Below are 19880 nucleotides of genomic sequence, written 5' to 3' on the forward strand. Positions count from 1 at the left end.
CCACCACAGCATCACTCAGCACCACCACAGCACCAATCAGCACCACCAGAGCACCACTCAGCGCCACCACAGCATCACTCAGCACCACCCAGCATCACTCAGCACCACCACAGCATCACTAAGCACCACCACAGCACCAATCAGCACCACCAAAGCACCACTCAGGGCCACAACAGCATCACTCAGCACCATCTCAGCATCACTCAGGACCACCACATTATCACTCAGCACCACCACAGCATCACTCAGCACCACCACAGCATCACTAAGCACCACCACAGCACCAATCAGCACCACCAAAGCACCACTCAGGGCCACAACAGCATCACTCAGCACCATCTCAGCATCACTCAGCACCACCACATTATCACTCAGCACCACCACAGCACCAGTCAGCACCACCACAGCATCACTCAGCACCAACACAGCACCACTCAGCATCACCAAAGCACCACTCAGCATCACCACAGCACCACTCAGCACCACCACAGCACCACTCAGCGCCACCCCAGCATCAATCTGCACAACCATTCAACAACAACTGGTTCAAATATGTTCTCTCAATGTTTCAAGCTTTATTACAAATGTCACAAAAAGATGTTAATATTTCAGTTCTGATCTTGGATTTTCATCACAATAAAATACCGTGAACATAATCTTCACAAAAGTTGTTTACAAAAGTTTAAGCTATTGCCATTATAAATTAAAATCACTTTTATTTAAGTATTAATTATTTAAAAAAATTAAAAGCCATTGTAATTTGTAATATCAATACATCTAAGTCACGTAAATACAAAACATGTTTCATTACAAATGCTAAAGGTGTCACATTTGCGAAAGTTATAACTATTGGCATTGTAAATGACAAAGCTATCAATTTCGCTATTTTCAAAACCAACAAATAAATAAAAAAATTGTCATTTACAAGACCAATAGCTCAAACTTTCCTAATGCGAGACCTATTGCATTGAAATGAATGAAATTAAATGAAGATTGCACTTATATAGCGCGTAACTACCCGGAGGCCTCGTAGCGCTTTAGACTGAATATGGGTGGCGGGCTCAGGGTAGATCAGCACATCTTTGCAAACAAGTGCGTTTTTAAAGCCTTTCTGAAGGACAGGCGGTTTTTGATTTCTCGAAGGGGGAGGGAGTTCCACAGCCTGGCCGCGGTATGAGAAAAGGAACGACCACCGCAACGGGCTTTTCTAATTTTGGTGGCGGTTACCAGTTGCAGGGAACTAGAGCGTAAGGCTCTGAACGGTGCATAGGGTATAGCTATAGGGTGCAGGATTGCTGGGCTAGTGTGGTGAAAAGATTTGTGCACAATGCACATGGCCTTAAACTGCACTCTGGCTGCTACTGGGAGCCAATGAAGCTCTTTCAGAGCTTTCTTAGCTGACTGCCAACGGGGAATGTTGTACAGTAAGCGGGCAGCACAGTTTTGTGTGACCTGAAGCCTATGGGTCACTGCTGCTGGGGCTCCCATATAAAGGGCATTCCCATAATCCAGGCGAAAGAGGATCGGGGCCTGGACCATGATCCTCCTAGCCTGGAGTGGGAGCAGGGGAAGCACCTTACGGAGCATTTTCACCATCCCGATGCAAGTGGAGGTGGTTTTTGTGGCTTGGGCTGAAAAATCAAGCGCTTTGTCCAGCCAGACTCCCAGGCTCTTAATCTGGGGTTTAGGAGGAGGAGGCGGGCCAAGAGATGGAGGCCAGATGGATGCTAGGGCAGATGGAGGGGGGTTGCCCAACAGCATAATATCTGTTTTCTCCCCATTAAGCTTGAGGTATGAGGATTGCATTCATCTGGCAACAGCCTCTAGACAGGGACCTAAGGTGGAAGATGATCCCGCAGAGTGGTCAAGGGAGACCACCAGTTGGGTATCATCTGCGTATGTAACAATACGCACACCGAAGGGATGAACTATCCTCTCTAGGGGCTCCATATAGGCGTTAAAAAGGGTAGGGCTCAGGGAGGAGCCCTGGGGTACTCCACAGCTTAGAGGATGTTTAGGGGAGACCGCCTCACCCTCAAACACCTAGAAGAATCTATTATCCAGGAAGGAGGTAAGCCATTCCAGGGCCGCACCCGACACACCCAAACCACTCAGCCGATGTAATAGTGTAGAGTGGTTGACCGTGTTGAACGCGGCACTGAGGTCAAGTAGTATGATGGCAGCCTTACCTCCCTGGTCCAGCACAGCTCTAGCTTCTTCCGTCACCGCCAAAAGAGCGGTTTCAGTTGCGTGCTGAGGGCGGAACTCTGTCTGAGAGGCACGGAGCAGGCTATTGGACTCGAAATAGTCCACTAAGATGTTATGAACGTGCCTCTCAAGTAGCTTGCTCATCCATGGAAGTAAGGAAATGGGGCGGTAGTTGGCCAAGTTGTTCGGGTCCAAAGTAGGCTTTTTCAACAAAGCTTTGACCATCGCACACTTCCAAGGGGGCGGAACGGTTTTGGATGCGATGGAAGCATTAAGGACATCTAAGATGACCGGACGAATAACGTCTATGACCTTAATGAGAGTCTGGGGGGGGTGCATGGTTGTTAGGAGATCCCGAGGTGATCTTAGGGATCAGCCTGTCTAATGAGGAAGGGTCAAGAAGTGGAAACTTTTCGAGCATACAGGGGGTGGGGGGATCAGGAACCGAGGGGAGATGGGTTCTGTGTTGTCATCACCGGTGGTAAATGAAGAGTAGATAGCCTAGATTTTCTGGGAGAAAAAAGTAGCCAGATTGTTGCACCAGGTTTGTGCGCCGTCTGATGATGGACGCTCAGGGGGTAGGGAGATTAAAGATTTAGCTATTTTAAAATTTTCCTTGGGCGTATTAGCAGCCATATTAATTTTCACATCGTAGAAGCGGGATTGTGTGGCATGAATTTCCCTTTTATAGAGTTTTATGGCGACTCTGTAGTCGTCCTTCCTCTGTTGAGAATGGTCCTGACTCCAAGCTCTCTCGAGTTTGCGACATGTTTGCTTCATGGTTCTAAGGGCGGGTGTGTACCACGGGGCAACCTTAGATCTTGTTATTGATTTTAGGGGGGTAAAAGGGAGAACTTGATGGAGGGTACTGGAGATCCAGTTGTCAAAGTTGGTCGTGGCAATATTGGGGTTAGTGGACCTCTGAGGGGGATGTTCAGTAAGGGCCAGTTCCCACTCAGGCAACGGAAGAGAGGACCATTTCCTTCCCCAGTGCCTATTAGGATTATGAAAAATAGGGGGGGACTTATGGACCAAATGAAAGGTATAAGAAAATGGTCCGTCCACGGAAGTGGAATGGGGTCTCAACTTTTAGATTATCTAAGTTGCTATAGATGTGGTCTAAAAGGTGTCCCTTGATGTGTGTCGCAAGAAAACCCTTTTGGCAAAGATCAATAGCCTGAAGGTTGGACCTGAGGTTGTTGGCTGAAGTGTCACATGGGTCGTCTAGGTGCAGATTGAGATCGCCCAGCAAATTAAAATTTGCCGAAGAAAACAGGGCGCTAGCGACAATATCTGTCAAGTTAGAAACAAAGTTGCTAAGGGCGCCAGGAGGGCGATAGGCCAACATGCCAGAAAATGAGGTGGTGGGCGAGAACTCTAGGGTAAAATGAAAGCTCTCACACGTAGGTATTGTGGAAGAGGTGATGCAGCATTTATAAGTGTCTCTATAAATGATGGCGAGTCCGCCACCTCTGCCAGTCCGGCGGTCAAGGCATTTCATGGTGCAGCCTTGAGGGGTCGCCCACACAGTAGATGGATCGCTTTCCAGCTGAAGCCATGTTTCTGTCAAGAAGAGAGCCTCAGGATTGAGCTCTTCTATCAACATGGAAAGCTCTGTGTGGTGTTTTGGTAGAGACCGACAGTTAAGGAGAAACATTCTCCATTTATGTGAGGGTTGAGGTTTATCGATGTATGCGGGAGATAAACTCCAATCACATGATGTACAATGAGAGCCAGTATTGGACGGGAGTATGGAGTGAAGGCACAAAGAGTTAGCGGGGGACGTAGCGAATGCAGGGAAGAAGAACTATAAAAGAGGCAATTTCCTACCATGGTGACAAGCCGAGTAAAATGCAGGAAGTTGGAAACGTCTGGACGCAGACTGGCGCAGACTGGCTTCTCTTTGGTGCCTCTTTGGCACAACTATGGCGCTCCCGCTGCGCCTCACCGCTGCGAGAGAGAGCCAATGTATAAATAGATTAGGGGATGGTAGAAACTAGAGCGTCACCCTCCAAAGATGGCCGCCCGGCGTGGAGTGACCAGGAAGTGAGGACGCTTTTCCTCCCTCCACAGCAAACAGCATGAATTGCTGCGGTGGACCGGGGAGTCAGCGTGTAAATGAGGTAGTGGAACAACAGTTTTAAAATACAATCAGCAAAACAATTTAAAAATAACTGCTTGCAGCAATGCGAATAATCTGTCAAGCGCTTGCACAACAATGTTATCAGTTCAACAATTCATGAGCGAGTGCGCTGAGCCCTTTGATAGTCAGGGGGACTGTAGAAACTAGAGCGTCACCCTCCAAAGATGGCTGCCCGGCGTGGAGTGACCAGGAAGTGAGGACGCTTTTCCTCCCTCCACAGCAAACAGCATGAATTGCTGCAGTGGACCGGGGAGTCAGCGTGTAAATGAGGCAGAGGAACAACAGTTTTAAAATACAATCAGCAAAACAATTTAAACATAACTGCTTGCAGCAATGCGAATAATCTGCCAAGCGCTTGCACAACGATGTTATCAGTTCAACAATTCGTGCGCGAGTGCGCTGAGCCCTTTAGTAGTCAGGGGGACGGTAGAAACTAGAGCGTCACCCTCCAAAGATGGCCGCCCGGCGTGGAGTGACCAGGAAGTGAGGACGCTTTACCTCCCTCCACAGCAAACAGCATGAATTGCTGCAGTGGACCGGGGAGTCAGCGTGTAAATGAGGCAGAGGAACAACAGTTTTAAAATACAATCAGCAAAACAATTTAAAATAACTGCTTGCAGCAATGTGAATAATCTGCCAAGCGCTTGCACAACGATGTTATCAGTTCAACAATTCGTGCGCGAGTGCGCTGAGCCCTTTAGTAGTCATGGGGACGGTAGAAACTAGAGCGTCACCCTCCAAAGATGGCCGCCCGGCGTGGAGTGACCAGGAAGTGAGGACGCTTTTCCTCCCTCCACAGCAAACAGCATGAATTGCTGCGGTGGACCGGGGAGTCAGCGTGTAAATGAGGCAGAGGAACAACAGTTTTAAAATACAATCAGCAAAACAATTTAAAAATAACTGCTTGCAGCAATGCGAATAATCTGCCAAGCGCTTGCACAACGATGTTATCAGTTCAACAATTCGTGCGCGAGTGCGCTGAGCCCTTTAGTAGTCAGGGGGACGGTAGAAACTAGAGCGTCACCCTCCAAAGATGGCCGCCCGGCGTGGAGTGACCAGGAAGTGAGGACGCTTTTCCTCCCTCCACAGCAAACAACATGAATTGCTGCGGTGGACCGGGGAGTCAGCGTGTAAATGAGGCAGAGGAACAACAGTTTTAAAATACAATCAGCAAAACAATTTAAAAATAACTGCTTGCAGCAATGCAAATAATCTGCCAAGCGCTTGCACAACGATGTTGCTTGTTTTTCTATCTGTCAGTGCTTCCTGGTGAGGTTTAATTTTCGTGACAGGCGCCTCATTGCCTACTTGTAACTGTTCTATGACCCTGCTTCAAGGGTCAGAGCAGGGTAAGAGACTAGTTGCAAGTAGGCAACAAGGCGCCAGGAAGCACTTACAGGCTTACAGCAGCAGGTGCCCAAGTTGAAGTTAGTTTCTTTGTAACCCTTTTGTAAAAGGTTGCAAAAAATTAGCTTCAACTTTTGCACCTGCTACTGTAACCCTGTAAGTGCTTGGCTGAAAATGTGTCCCCGCTGAATCACGGATTTCACCGCGATTTCGTGAGATTCACGGATCGCGAAATCGCGGAAAATCAGTAAATTCTGCGAGCAGAACGAATTTTCAGCCCATGCTTGCTAGAGATCCCAATATTCAAGGCCCGGGGTTGCCCACACAAGCACCCCAACATCTGTAAAAGATGGGCAGACAACGGAGGACTAAATTTGGACCCGGTGCCCCCAGTGGATGCATATGTATCAATGTTGTTATGCGGGCCTCTTAATTAAGGGTCCAGCGATATGGTGATGGAATCTATTTGTTTGGGTGGACGATGTGGTGGGAAATGAAATGCAGTAGTGGTTCAATGCGTTTATGTTATATTCCAATTCAATTCAAATAAAATAATCTTTTTTTGGATACTTAATATCAATAAATACATTGGTAACGTTGAAAACGTTTTCGATAAAAAAATCAATAAATGACTATAAATAACAAGGACTTGTATATATAGCATAAACGGAATTATAAATATTCATATTATAAAAGAGCGGCAAATATATAAGACGACCACGACCCTAGCTGGAGAAAATCTTTTTTTTTTAAATTGTTTTCTAAATTCCAAAAAATGAAAGCTGTGCCGTTGTAAATCCCCCCTAACAGTGTCTGGGAGAACTATGGCCTCCTTAGTCATAGTGCATGTCAGGCATTGATGGCATGCTGTGTGGCATGTGGAAGGGGGGGACAGGTTTGCTATAAAAGAAATTACTTATTTAGTGGAATGAGAATTTGGGGATGATTGTGTAACAATAATAAATTCATGGGGCTAGTGGCAGACTGTAAAAAAGGAAGGGCTATTTATATTTAAAGCATGTAAATCAATAGAGGATTTGTGGTATTTAAAGTTAAAACACCAGGGAAACAGAGGGGGGACCAACATCATTTTTCTATGACAAATAGGCCTTTGGCTGTGGGTAATTCCAGTAAAACTGATGGCTCAATGGCAGTTCGCAGGGGCCGTGAATGCTTTTTTGACCAGGGTTCAAATCCAAGCTGGGGAAAACCAATTTATTTTGTTTTTTAAAAAAAAAATATTTTATAAAATAATCAACTAGCACTTCTGGGGTGTTTATAACACCATTATACCTCAAGCAATATATACAGAAAATGTGGCACGCTGTGGCATATGTGTTAAATTCAGTAAAATAAAGATGAAGGGTCCTTGTTGTAATGTTCAAGTAGTATATTTATTCTTGAAATTAGATAGAAGGTACAGCATTCAGGTAGGAATGTAATATGGTAAGAAACCCCACCGGGAGCAGATAACTTCCTGCTCAGCCTCCAGGTAACTGATAAATCCCTTGAATAGCAACAGGTAGAATCATGGATGACATCACAGAGACATGACATAGACAAGCAGACACTAACACTAAGGAGGGACAAAGAGAGAGGAAGAGCAGGATATAACAATATGTCATGACAATTGCTGACTCACACCCTCTCTAGGGGTAAGTGTCCTCATGGCTTGTCAGATATTCCACAGCCTGCATTGTCTCCTGATTGATGTGACCCTCATTCTTTATTTCTCTCCTTCTTTTCATCCTTGCACATCACCAGAAGCCGGCCGGGTTTCCTGTGAGTAATTTGTTTTCCTTCTCACTCACGGTTGGAACCATGCACATGAGCTTAGCCATTGATGAATGCAGATAATAAGTCTAATTTGCACAACTTGATCCATTTACTAAATATTGGATTATGGTCCTTTTCTTACACAACCCCTTGCTCTTTTTTAGATGTCCCTACTATCATAGTTTCAAATGAGACCCCATACTCTTAGTGGGTTGAAACGCCGTCAACACGATTGATGAAAGTGAACCAGTCACGCAGCACTAATTATTGTATATTGTTGCTGGAGTTATTACATTAAAAATTCAACATTGGTCACTTTCTATGAGATACAATGTGTGAAGCCTTGTAAATATTGTCACAACATGTCACTCAACAGTCAGGTTCATATGACACTTGGAACACTTTGCACTTCAAATTTTGTTTATGTTTATTGTTATATATTTCTTAATCAATACAAACCTATTTGTTAAGTGACCCTTGGTATGCTTGGCCCTCTATATCTTGCGAACACGCATTTTGAAAGCGCAAACAAGTAAACAATTCAGTGAAGATGCAGATCGCAGAATTTTTGGCAATTCTGCGTTCTCCCTGGAACGCGAAATTATCCAAATTCCGCAAGCGGGATATAATTTACCACCCAGGCTACGGTATATCTCCAGGTAGGACTTATTGCAATGTGTTGGTGAGTGTTTATCATAAATACATATTTTGACAACTACACTGTATGGTTCTTTTTCATTAACCTATACCAATAAGATTACGTTTCAGTCAAACAAGCTGCTTCACACTCCTGGACTAAGCCTGACGGCTGCTCTCCACACGCGCCACCATTTAGAGAGCGTTCTAAGGTTGTCTAAGACCACTAAAATCACCAGAAGGTAGAGTTAATTGTCGGAACTGAAGGATATGTCTCTGTGAGCTCTGCTTACTTCAGAAAAATGCAGCCTGTCCTCTAAACCGATGAGGCAGTTGTCTCTGCCTGATCCCATTGGTGCAGCAGGTGCAGTGGCACTGGGGCCCAGAGGCTCTGGTTATTGCTTTATTTCAGGGTTCTCCCAAGTTGTTACCAAAGGGCAGTACCCGTATTTTATTTTTAAGATAACTATTTATCTAAATGGGTATATGCTGAAAATCTGACATGGTTCCCACTATCCAGGGCTGACTTTGGGGAACCCTGCTCTATTTCACTGTTTGAAAGGTAGTCGGGAGCCCCAGTTCCTTCCTTTCACCTGGGTCCTGGACACACTCTCTACGTCACTGCTGCTAGTCACGAAGCTCCGATGATGAATATTTAGGAGGAGGCCTCAACTTGGAACAAACTCTGTCTTTCACTCTCAGTGAGATATTTTTGTTATAATCAGATCACTCTCATTTCAGAAACATGTAAAGACACATCTGTTTTATTTGATTTTAGTGAAAGCTGATTTTCTTTATTATTGAATAGATGTACTTTAATCATTTGACATTATAGTGATTTCAAAATATAATGAAAAATAGAACAATGTAGGAGACAGCAGATTTTAACTTTTGTGTGATTACTTGAGATAAACACGTCTTCGGAGATCGAGGCAGATAAAAGGATAAACTTTCTCTTGAAAAGTGGTGGTGAAGGTGTAGATGTGTTTTTTTGTTTTAGAGTCGTAGAAAGACACCAGACCCTCCTCGTAGTCCACGAAGATCCCAATATTATTAAAACTACCTGGGATTCTGTGCTCTTTGTTTGTTTCATCCATAACAGTGTTCATCGATTTTCTTTCTGAGAAAGCCCAGATGCCTTTATTGGGGTTAAAAATATAACTGTTAGTTCTTTTCGTTGATTCGCTGGCCACCCCTAGCGTCCAGCGGTAAGATTGCCCAATCATAACGAAAGTATCCGTTACCGAGTATATGGTCACCTGCCAATACCATTTCCCTGAAATGACCCCCGTGGACCCCGGGACACAGCGCTCCTTTTCAAAGCTAAGGTTGCGAAGTTCTTTCCCGTCACTACTGATGAAGAGGGTCCCATCCGCTTCCTTTGGATTCACCGACAGGGGCGCTGCGGAGACAGAGAATATCATGAGGTCACTCAACCAACTTTTCAACACTTTCCAATAATGTACAAACTTTCCCCAACTTTTTATCGGTGTGTCCATCACTGGAAAAGCCCACATTAACTGATGTGATCACCATTTAAAGTGTGAGAGAGGGTCAGACCTCTTCAAATGAGTGCAGAGCGCTGGTGCAGCAGGTGCAGTGGCACCGGGCTCGACCGGCAATGCGCTGCCTGTACTAGTGCAGTGTGAGCAGAGGTGTACATATCAAAGATATGTACACCTCTGCTCACATCTGGCAGTGCTCCTGTACTCATATAGTGAAAAAAGAGGCATAGTTCTCAACAGTGCAGTGTTAGAACCGGGGTCACTGATTCCGACACGGTAGCCTGGAGCGAGGTGGAAAGGCACCCGAAGGCAATGTGTTAAACAGTGATGCAGCACACACTCACACTGACTCAGTGATACACACGCAATAAAGAGACACCACACCAAGGTCGTAGGCAAAACAAGTATCTTTATCTACTTTTGGTTCCGGTAGGTAACGCTAGGTTCTCACTTGAAACAGGGTAGCCAGTACTCATCACATTAGATCCATGCAGGTAACTCTTCTTAGGCACTTGGTAAAGGTATGCAACATTTCTTAGGCATATATTCAATTCAGGTATCAATTCTGATATTCAGGGACAACAAAGGCCACATTCCTTAGGTACACGTCCATTAAAGTCAACATTTCCTATGCAGGTGCACTCTAAAAATACCAGTCCCATGCAAAGGTTAATTCAGGGTACATATGTTAGGCAGTGTAAATACGACTGGGCACCACTTCTAACACACTAGGCATTGTGAATACCCATTCTCAAGGCTCTTACTCAGGGTGTGCTTGAAGTCTCCTTTAGGTAAAGTATGTCATTAGCAAGGGCAGTGATAAACTCAATTCAGGGAGTGCACATTAACAACAATGGCAGTTCTGCGCTCAAGGCAGGTAAAGCACTTCAATAACCAGGGCAGTTCTGTGCTCCATTCAGGCAGCCCCTAGCAGTTCCAAAAGGGGGACACAACATCAGGCCTGGCCAGCAGGGGGGTGTTACTACGGCCCCCTCCTTCAGGCCTAATCCTTTCTGTTCCCTTGGGCAATCATGGGGCTGTCACTCAGCTCTAGTGGTGCTCCCCGGCAGCCCCGTTGCTGGCAGGGAACTCGCCTCCCTCCCTGGGTTGCTACCTGGTGTTGAGGGGGAGGAGACAGAGTTCTCTCACACGTGGCGCATCTTCCCCATCGGTGTCCGCGGGGCTCCTAGCAGCAAGGAAGCTGGACCAGAGGCTCCCCCTTGCAGCGGAGCCCCTCTGGTAAAGGCCTGAGCCGGCTCTGGGCCTCCAACGAGCCCAGGCCCGAGAGCCAATGATGCGGCTCCTTGCGGCCGTGGGAGCCAATGGAAGCATATCTTCAGATACGCGACTAGAGCCCCGGTCTCCTTGCAACGCTCCCCTTGCTCTTGGGGCCTAGCGCGACCCTTGCTGCAGCCGCTGCGGCCCTCTCTGACTTCGGGGCCCGCAGCAGAGATCCTGATCAGAGCGTTCCTCCTCCCCTCGATGCTACAAGGTCAGCGCGGCTTCCCGGCCATCACAGGGGAAGCCCGCGCAGCTCCCCACATGACTCCCAGGCTGCTGCGGTGATCGGAGGGGCAGACAGCGTCTCCAAGGCACAGCGCACCTTCCAGGGTCCCAGGCGGCATCGATGACCTTGTGCACCCCGCGCTCCTTAGCGCGAAGGGGGGCACAGCAGGATCGCATCAACACAGCACCAGCAGGAACGCGGATTCTTGCGGTGGCAGCGTGGCAGCAGGGGGGCAAACTGTTGCAACGTAGCACTGGGGGACACAGTACTAGCAGGAGGTGACAGGTTTTGGCAGTCCAGCACTTGGGAGGGTACAGCGCTCACCTCGTGTTCCCCACAGCTGCGGCAATGACAGGTCCTTCAATGCTTAGGGCTCACAGCACTGGTTGGGGATGGCCGGTGTTGGTTTTCAGATTCCTGGGGGAAAGCGTAGGGGAGCGTTGAGTTGGCAGGCTCAAGAGGCAGGATGGTTCCCTGCGGCACACTGGAGTTGGTCTCCTGGGTTCCCCCTCACTGGGAAAGGTCAGCAGGCTGGCAGAACCCCTCAGCTATCTTGGGTACAGCAGGGCCTAAGCTCAGTCAGTCTCAGTGGTGTAGGTTCCCCCCTAGGCCCAACAGACTATATTCCAGCAGAGGTTCTCCCGGGTCCAGTGGTGCCCCCACTGACTAGTTAGATTTCCCTCCTTTCCTCTTATACCCCTAGGTCAGGTGACCCTCCTAAAAGGCGGTGAAGTATAACTCCTCCCGGAGCTGGAAGGTTCCAGGGGCTTCTACCATGTCTGTCTATGTGTCAAAAAGGCGGGACAGCAAGCATACAGTAACAGTATGTCCCAGCCTGATATTAACTACTGGTGTGTGCTTGTACAATGGTCACTCCGCAGTACCAGGGGCCTCTGGCAGCCATATTATTAGGGGGAACACCTGCACCTCAGCACTGTTTGGCAGTGGTAAGGCGCCCAGAGGCCTAGGTCCAACAAAAAGATGGTGGCAAAAATGAGGTGAAAAAGGAAGAAAACAGGGTAAGACCACCCTAGGGCTGACAGGTCTAACATGCAGTAAGAGCAGTAGCACCAGGCGCACCCAGTCACACTACAGTTCTAGTGCAGTGGGAATAAAGGGGTAGCAATCAATGTTGTATATTGAAACAAACAATCCTGTATGAGGGCCAGTACCAAATGTGTTAAACTGTTGGTAAACGTCAGGACAAACCAATAAACAGGTTACTGTCTGCAGTGTTGAGTATGTTAGAGTTAGCAGGACCTCTTTAGTGCCTGACAGAGCATGTAGATTTAGTGACATAAGTGATTGGGTGTGGTTATGAAACTTCATGAGATAGTATGGGCAGTTAATAGTTGCACTCTGTAGTTTAAACACATGTAATACTGAGGCCCATGTGTCACAGGCTCATTTACATGTACCCAGGCTGAGGATCACACTACCACTGGTGACGAGATAGGGTTTTCCATAAACCCCACAACCCGAAGAAACAAGAGTGTTCTCAAAGAGTTGTCCAAAGTCTAGCAAACTGCTCTTGCCTGCCATGTGTGCATCCGTTGAAGTGAAACATCGATAGTTAGTGCATGTGGAGTCAAAGTGCCACTCCAGCCAGTGTGAGGTCAGCAAAGAAAGTAAAGGTCTTACTGAAAGTTTATTTGTCATAGACTATACATTTGCTAGTAAAGATGAGCTAAGAGTCACTGCACCACAGCCAAACACAGAACTATCATTCATACAGTATGACAACGCCAAACGCAGTGACAACCAGGTGCACAGAAGCACTAAAGAAAGTAATAGCCGAGTACAAGGAAGCATAAGAAGTGTAAACATTTCTGACACAAAGAAAGGCTGAAGGCAGTAGAATCCAGGTGCAATGCTAAGAGTTGCATGTGCTCACCGACAAAGGAGACAACAGTGCATCACAAACAGAGAGTGGGAGTGATGACCCAAATGTTAGAACACAATTAGTGCTTAACAAAGGTGCAGGTCCAAGGGGGCAGCAGAGGCTCAGCTCTTGACAGCTGAAAGTACCACAGTATGATGCTGCCAATTACCCAAGACCACCGTCTCCATTCAATACTACCAAAAAACTGAATATTGGTGATAGATATCCTGCCTGGATCGAATCATTCAATGATTTTATTGGCACTCTGGTAGAAGCAAATGTCAAAAAGATCATTAAATAGCTAAAGAACTTGGCAGGTGAAGGAGTAAAAAGTTGATAAAGAAAATACCACACAGTGCTAAAGTGATGCACCGTCAAATTAAATAGGTGTAAAACACCAAGTTTAGTCAAATACCAAACATCGACTATGAAAGGTACATTTCAGTAAAAAAATGAAGAAAGCTGGTGAAATGATGGATGAGTTTGTGGAAAGACGCAATTCATTCATCAAGCATTGCTGGTTCTACGAGTTTAACAATGAAGATGCAATGCGTCTCAGACTAATAGATGGTTCCCTCTCAAATTCCTTTAGACGATGAATGCTAAAAGAGACACTCCACATGGAGCGATTACTCCTGGCTGCTAGAGTGAAAGAAAGAGGTGATACACATATTAGTTAATGGACAAGTCGTTAACATGGATGTTGGAACGGCCGAAAATTAATCAGCACTGAGTGTGAAAAGTAAGCCAAACACCAGGTAGAAGTCCACAACTTATTGTCTCCAAAGAAAATTAATTTGTGTTTTGATATTGATTTTCCTTTCTACATGAAGGTAAAAGTTCCACCTTTGGACAGATATGCAAAGGCTGTAGGAAGAAGATACATTTTGTAACATTTTTTGAGGGAACAATCAAGCGGTCACATCAAGAAAATGGAGGACAGTTCAATTGTGTTCACGTCGAGAAAACAAAATGGATGCTAGAAAATTACATAGACTGTCCAACCACTCCCACAAGGACAAGCAGCAACATCAGTTGAGGCAAGTAGAAACGGAATGGCGCTGGTTGTCGTCACTTCTTGAGAGTAAGATAGAGATCCCAGACAAACAGAAGAACAATAAAGTGGCATGCTGGAAGATGCTCTCGGCACCCTGATATTGAGTAATGAATTCAAGAAGTGTAAAGCCATCGGCTGAGAAGAGAACATCACTATTTGACAAGAAAGGGGTGGGCCAGTAATTCTCTGCCAGCCTGCGGAACTCTGTGTAATTTGGCAGAGTTTTTTCAATAACTCAGCGGATTTCCATTGAGGGAAAATCGGCGAGCTCAGTCCAAGCCTAAAATCAATCACTGGACAACATACAAATGTAAGATTTCCTTCTTGGTAGGAATAATGCTTTACGAAGTGAGACCGAAAACGGAAAGTGGGAAATTGATTTGGACACTGTCCCAAAATGAACCTGAAAGTGAATGGGTGCTACATACTGTAAGAACTGTTCCCCGGGGGTAGCCTGGCACGAGCAGGTAGGCACCCGAAAGCTTAGGTGTAAAGTTACTACACTGCACAGGAATCCACTGAGACAATAAAATGCACGCTATGACTGACGCCACTCCAGTGAGTTTTGTTTAAAACGATAAACTTTTATCTCAGATCAAGGTTCAGGGTAATCAAAAATCACAGTATCAATTCATTTCATCAGAGGGGAGTAAAGGGAGCAGTTCAATAATCAGAATAACATATCTTAGCGACCATTGCATTAGGGGAAGAAAGAGAGAATTTCATTACAAGATTAAACATTTCATCGTGTCAGGAATCAGCATGTTAATAACCAGGAGCAAATCATTTCCTGAATTAAAGATAAACATTACATCCTAAAACCTTTCATCTGGTAAGAGTCAACATTTCCTCACATAAGAATAAACATTCCTGATATCAGAATATTAATAAACCCGAGCATAACCTTGCATGGGGCTGGGGTAAACAATTCAATCGTTAGAAGTCATAGGGCTCCACACTTCCTCAGACCAGGGTAATGAGCTCCTTAGTCAAGAGGAGCATTTCATCAAGACTAACCACTTCATTAAAGAACTGTAGGCATTTCAATCCCCAGGTCAGTAGGTCAGAATCAACATTTAGGTACCTACACTAAGCAGGCATAAACATTTCTGTGCCTAAGAGTAACCCTGCTGGTAGGTAGAAGTTAGAACACTGGGGCAGGAAGAACAGTCAGTTCAGCATAGGCAAACCATCCCATAAGCATGGGGAAAATACTTCATTAACGGGGCTATATTAGCCAGGCATCTCATAACAGCCCCTAATCAGGGTAGAATAAGCATCTCATTATTCTAGAATAAGCCATGTATCAGGGATCAACACTTCACGGCATAACTGAAGGCATTCGGGAAATGCAGCATCAACATTTCATTGACCAGATTAGACATGTGTAGGCCTAAATGAGCCTGGAACCTTACCCCACGCAGGGGTTAACTTATCTAGCCCCAGGTCCAGGGCTCTAAACACTTTAGGGAAAATCAGGCAACCTCTCATGAGGTAAAGGAAAGGGACTGCATCAGGCACTAATAAACCATGCATCCTGATAACTGAGCATGTCCTTAGATAGGGCAACCAGTTTGTTAGGCCAGATTAATCAGCGTATTAGGCAGAGATAAACACTTCCTTATATATCTCTATGCACCTCTACTCCCCTAGTTTTCCTTCCACATTTCCTTAGGCATAGGTGGAACACTGGTGTAAAGGGCCGGACAACATCTCTCCCCGAACAGCGGGGATAAATAATTCATTTCAGCAGCATTTCTTTATCAGCTCTTGGGCAGGCAGTCTGAAAAGAACAACTCCCTAGCTACTGCCAGGTTCAGGAAGCCTCGTGGGCCCAACAGGGGCCAACGGGGCCCAATCACCAGTTTTCCCCAGGGAGGGGCGGGCTCAGGGCCTCCTGGAGCCTCCCGCCCTCCTCCCAGGGGGTTTGTCAATCTTCTGGCAAGGGATTGGGGCCAACGGGGCCCAGCAACAGTTTCCCAGGCTCTCAGGGCCAGCAGGGCCCAACTTCAACTTTCCCCCGGGGAAGGGCGAACTCGGGCCTTCCCCGGCCTTCCGCCCTCCTCCCCGGGATTACCTTAGGCTTCTTCGGCTCCTTGGGGGAGCCCTGGGGATAACTCCTGGGCATCACTAGGCCAGTCAGGGGAGGCCCGCGCTACTCTGGCACTTTCCTCGGGGCCTCCCTTCAGCCCCGACGTTGCCCCGGTCTTCCGGGGCCTGCACTGGCAGGTGGGGGGGCTCAGACTCTCTTGGAGCCCTCCCCGACGATGACCAGCTGTTCCAGGGCCTTCTGCAGCCTCCACGGCCCGGGAACCAATTAGGCTGCGGCACAGAAGGGACGAGACCGCAGCGGCCAATGGTGATGTGACTCCTGGGGGCACAGCAGCTATAGCCAATGGCTGCGTGGCGCCGGCAAGGGGGCGTGGCCGGTGACAAGGCCGGCGCTCCCCTCGTCACGTGAGGGGCACCAAGGCTTCAGGGCCTGTCAGGCCTAGTGCGGCCTGACAGGAATTCCAGCGGCCCTCTTCTGACACCGGGGGCCGCCGCAATGTGAGGATCAGTGGGGCAAGAGGCTTCCGGGTGATTGCGGCAGCCTCCCCAAGGCTCCGGGGGCCGCCGCAAGGACTTCCCGCAATCGGGCCAGGCGCGCAACAAGACGGCGGCAGCCCTCTTCTGGCACCGATGGCCGCCGGGGGCAAATTATTGCTCTCCACAGGGCAGCCTCGGCTGCACGGACCACTGGGGCTGCAGCGGTGAGTGGGGGCAGCAGCGCTTCTAGTCCCAGTGCTGAGAAACTTCACAGCGCTTGGGTGGCACACGATGTCAGCGTTTCTTAGGGGGAACACAGCAATAGCGCTTCAGGAGCCTCGGCAGGCTATGCAGGATACAGCGCTTCTGAGTAGGTTTGGGGCACAGCAGAAGAGCGCCGGAAAGGCAGTTTAGGCAGTCTAGCAGTCCAGCAGTGCGACAGGATAGCATATGGGAAGTGATAGCACCTCAGGGGGTGGACAGCAGTTCAGAATTCTAGCGCTAGGAAAGAGGAGCGCTTAGCCAGCAGTACAGTCAAGGCAGGACAGGCCACACGGCAGTGGCAGTTCAGCAAAGGGGACCCAGGTGGAGTCAGGGAGCGCAGGGGTGACTCAGCGCCAATACCTGGGTGATATCCAGTAGTACTTGTTATATCAGAAAGGGGTCTTCTTCTTGGCGCTTGATGGTTCCTGCGCCCTTTGTAGATAGCAGTTTCTTGTTTCTTGAAGGGGGGTTGAGTTGAGGGCTGCTGACAGGATTCTTCACCAGGTCACTGTAGCTGGTCCCTGGGTTCCCCTCCCGCCAGGCCAGATCAGTGGGCTAGCTCAGGGTTCCTTACTCAACTTGGAAGGCAGCACCTAAGCCCTGTCACTCCCAGTGGCATAGGCCCCTGACTAGGCCCTACCACCTAAATCTCCTGTGTGGGTCCCCCAGGTCAGTGATGCCCCATCTGACTGGAAAGTTTCCCTCCCTTTCTTTTTATAGGCCCAGGTCAGGTGACCACCTTCTAAGTCGGCAAAAATAGGCTCCAGCCCTATTTTAGAAGGTGCCAGGAGCTTCCCTACTTCCCTGCCAGCTCCTGGCAACTAGAATGCGCCTTAACAAGACCACGCTGCAGTGACATGGGGCCTATTGCAGCCATGTTGAAGGTAGAGAGTACCTGCACCTAGCATTGATTTTGACATTACCCAGGGCATTTTAACCTCACAGGGCCTATACAACTTTAGTACAATGGGGGGGACATCCTGAATTCGAGGAAGCAAAAAGCAAACAATTTCCGGGAAAAGGGCCAAGTCCAACACATACCTTTTATCATAGACAGCGGCGTAGATAAACTTTATGCTAGTAGAAAGTACAATGATCTGTCTCCGATGCCCAGTTACACCCAGTCAAAAACCAAAGTGCATAAATGGACTGCTTCGATGCCATTGCAAAGTCAAGGTTCATTGTAGCAACAGTGCAGCATAAAAAGACGATAGTACAAGCACCAATTCATGTCCTGCTAGGCACTACATTGAGTGCATCTTTACTTATTTTCAGCACTGACATGGGCTTATTTCTGTAAACTACAATGCCAATACCTATCATGAGATAGTGAATCCATTTACATCCTTGATCTTTGACTAGGAAGACTTAAGGCAATGAAAGTGTAACTTCACGTAAATGGGGACATCTGTTCTGTTTCTTAATGACATTGTCAAACTGCATTTCCTTTACAAGAGGCTGTTGAGAAAGATCTTAAGGCACTTAAAGCATGACAACATTGAGTGATCCACTGGTCTGACACCATGGGTATCAACCATTCTGGTAGTTCTGAAGAAGGATAGTGGAGGAAACGTGTGTATCTGCAATGATATATTCTAAGCTAACAATGCAATTGTAAGAGACCAACATCCAGATCCACATATTGTTGTTATTATTACACAGCTGAATGGTGTCAAAGCCTCCTCCTGCCTTGAGTTGACCAACTCGAACCTTTTTGACTCAAGTTGGTTTATTTAGATATAAAAAACTATGTGGCATATTAGCAAGAACCTTGTTAACATTATCGCTGTTTTAGTGGCAGGAAACTGCAGCTAAAACAGCGATAATGGGCTTGCTAATATGCGTTATAGAATTCCAATAGAAGCCCAGGTTAGATGTGCAGGACATCTAACCTGAACTTCTATTGGAATTCTATAATTCATATTATCAAGCCCATTATCGCTGTTTTAGCTGCAGTTTCCTGCCGCTAAGACAGCGATAATTTTAACGAGGTTCTTGCTAATATGCCCCTCTCTTTTGGAGTGTCATTGGTTGCATAACTCTTTCAAGATATCATTTTTGCATAATACAGGCAGTCACACATGCTTTTAATTACTGTGATGATATATTGGTTTTTGGGTCAACACGAAAGGAACACAATAAAGCTCTTACGCAAGTGTGTCACGTTCTTGCTGATGCAAGTCTCACTTTAAAAAAAACAAAGTGTGAGTTTCATATAGGACACTTCAAGTTCATTGATCACATCTTTCCTGATGGGGGGGAAGACTCCATAAAGAACTAAAGTGCAAGCTTCGTCATCCACTGCTCCATCACAAAATATAACATTCTCCAATCCTTCCTTGGTATGGCTAGTTACTGTTCAAGGTATATACATGACTTTGCCACTGTAAGTGGCCCATTTAGAGAGTTTACAAAACGAAATGTTCCATTTTGATGGCCACATGAATGTGAACAAAGCTTGAAGAAAATCACACATGCATTTAAAAATGCTGCTGAAATGGCATACTCTGATCCAAAACTAAAGATGGTGATTGTTGTTGATGCCAGCCCAGTAGGGGTAGGTGCCATTCTTGCTCAGCACAATGGACATCCTAATGCATCAAGATGCATTGTGGTCTATGCTAACAGGAGTCTGTCACAGATGAAACACACTTATTCATAACCTGAAAAGGAAAGCGCTAATGTGATGTGGGCTTGTACGCATTTACATCTGTTCATGAATGGAAGACATTTCAAAGTTATCACAGACCACCAAGCATTTCTCACCATTTTTGGCAATCCTACAACCAAGATGTCCCCCTGCATTAAGAGGAGGGGGTTGCGATTGCAGTAGTGTGATTACACAATTGTGCATCATCTAGGAAAAGATCAAAACTCTGCTGACTACTTATCCCATGTGCTTACGTGAACTTCATCATGAAGTCCAGTATTCCAGCTGCCATATTAGTCGAAAACAATTATTGCTGTCATGAGCACTGACATAGATTTGCTAATATCCAAAGACATTGTTATACATCATTTGTGGT

The 19880-nt window shown here is 46.7% G+C and overlaps 1 protein-coding gene across 1 annotated transcript in view; it reads right to left on the reverse strand.

The window, feature by feature from the left end:
• Positions 1 to 8929: 8929 nt before the first annotated feature.
• Positions 8930 to 19880, reverse strand: part of LOC147725213 (CD5 antigen-like) — a 233206-nt gene continuing 222255 nt past the window's right edge. The window contains exon 5 of the mRNA XM_086967138.1: positions 8930 to 9512. Coding sequence (XP_086823264.1) covers positions 9010 to 9512 — 503 coding nt within the window. The 3' untranslated portion in view covers positions 8930 to 9009. The remainder of the gene's footprint in view (positions 9513 to 19880) is intronic.

Source organism: Lissotriton vulgaris, chromosome 4_1 (assembly GCF_964263255.1).
Source record: "Lissotriton vulgaris chromosome 4_1, aLisVul1.2, whole genome shotgun sequence".
NCBI lineage: Eukaryota > Metazoa > Chordata > Amphibia > Caudata > Salamandridae > Lissotriton > Lissotriton vulgaris.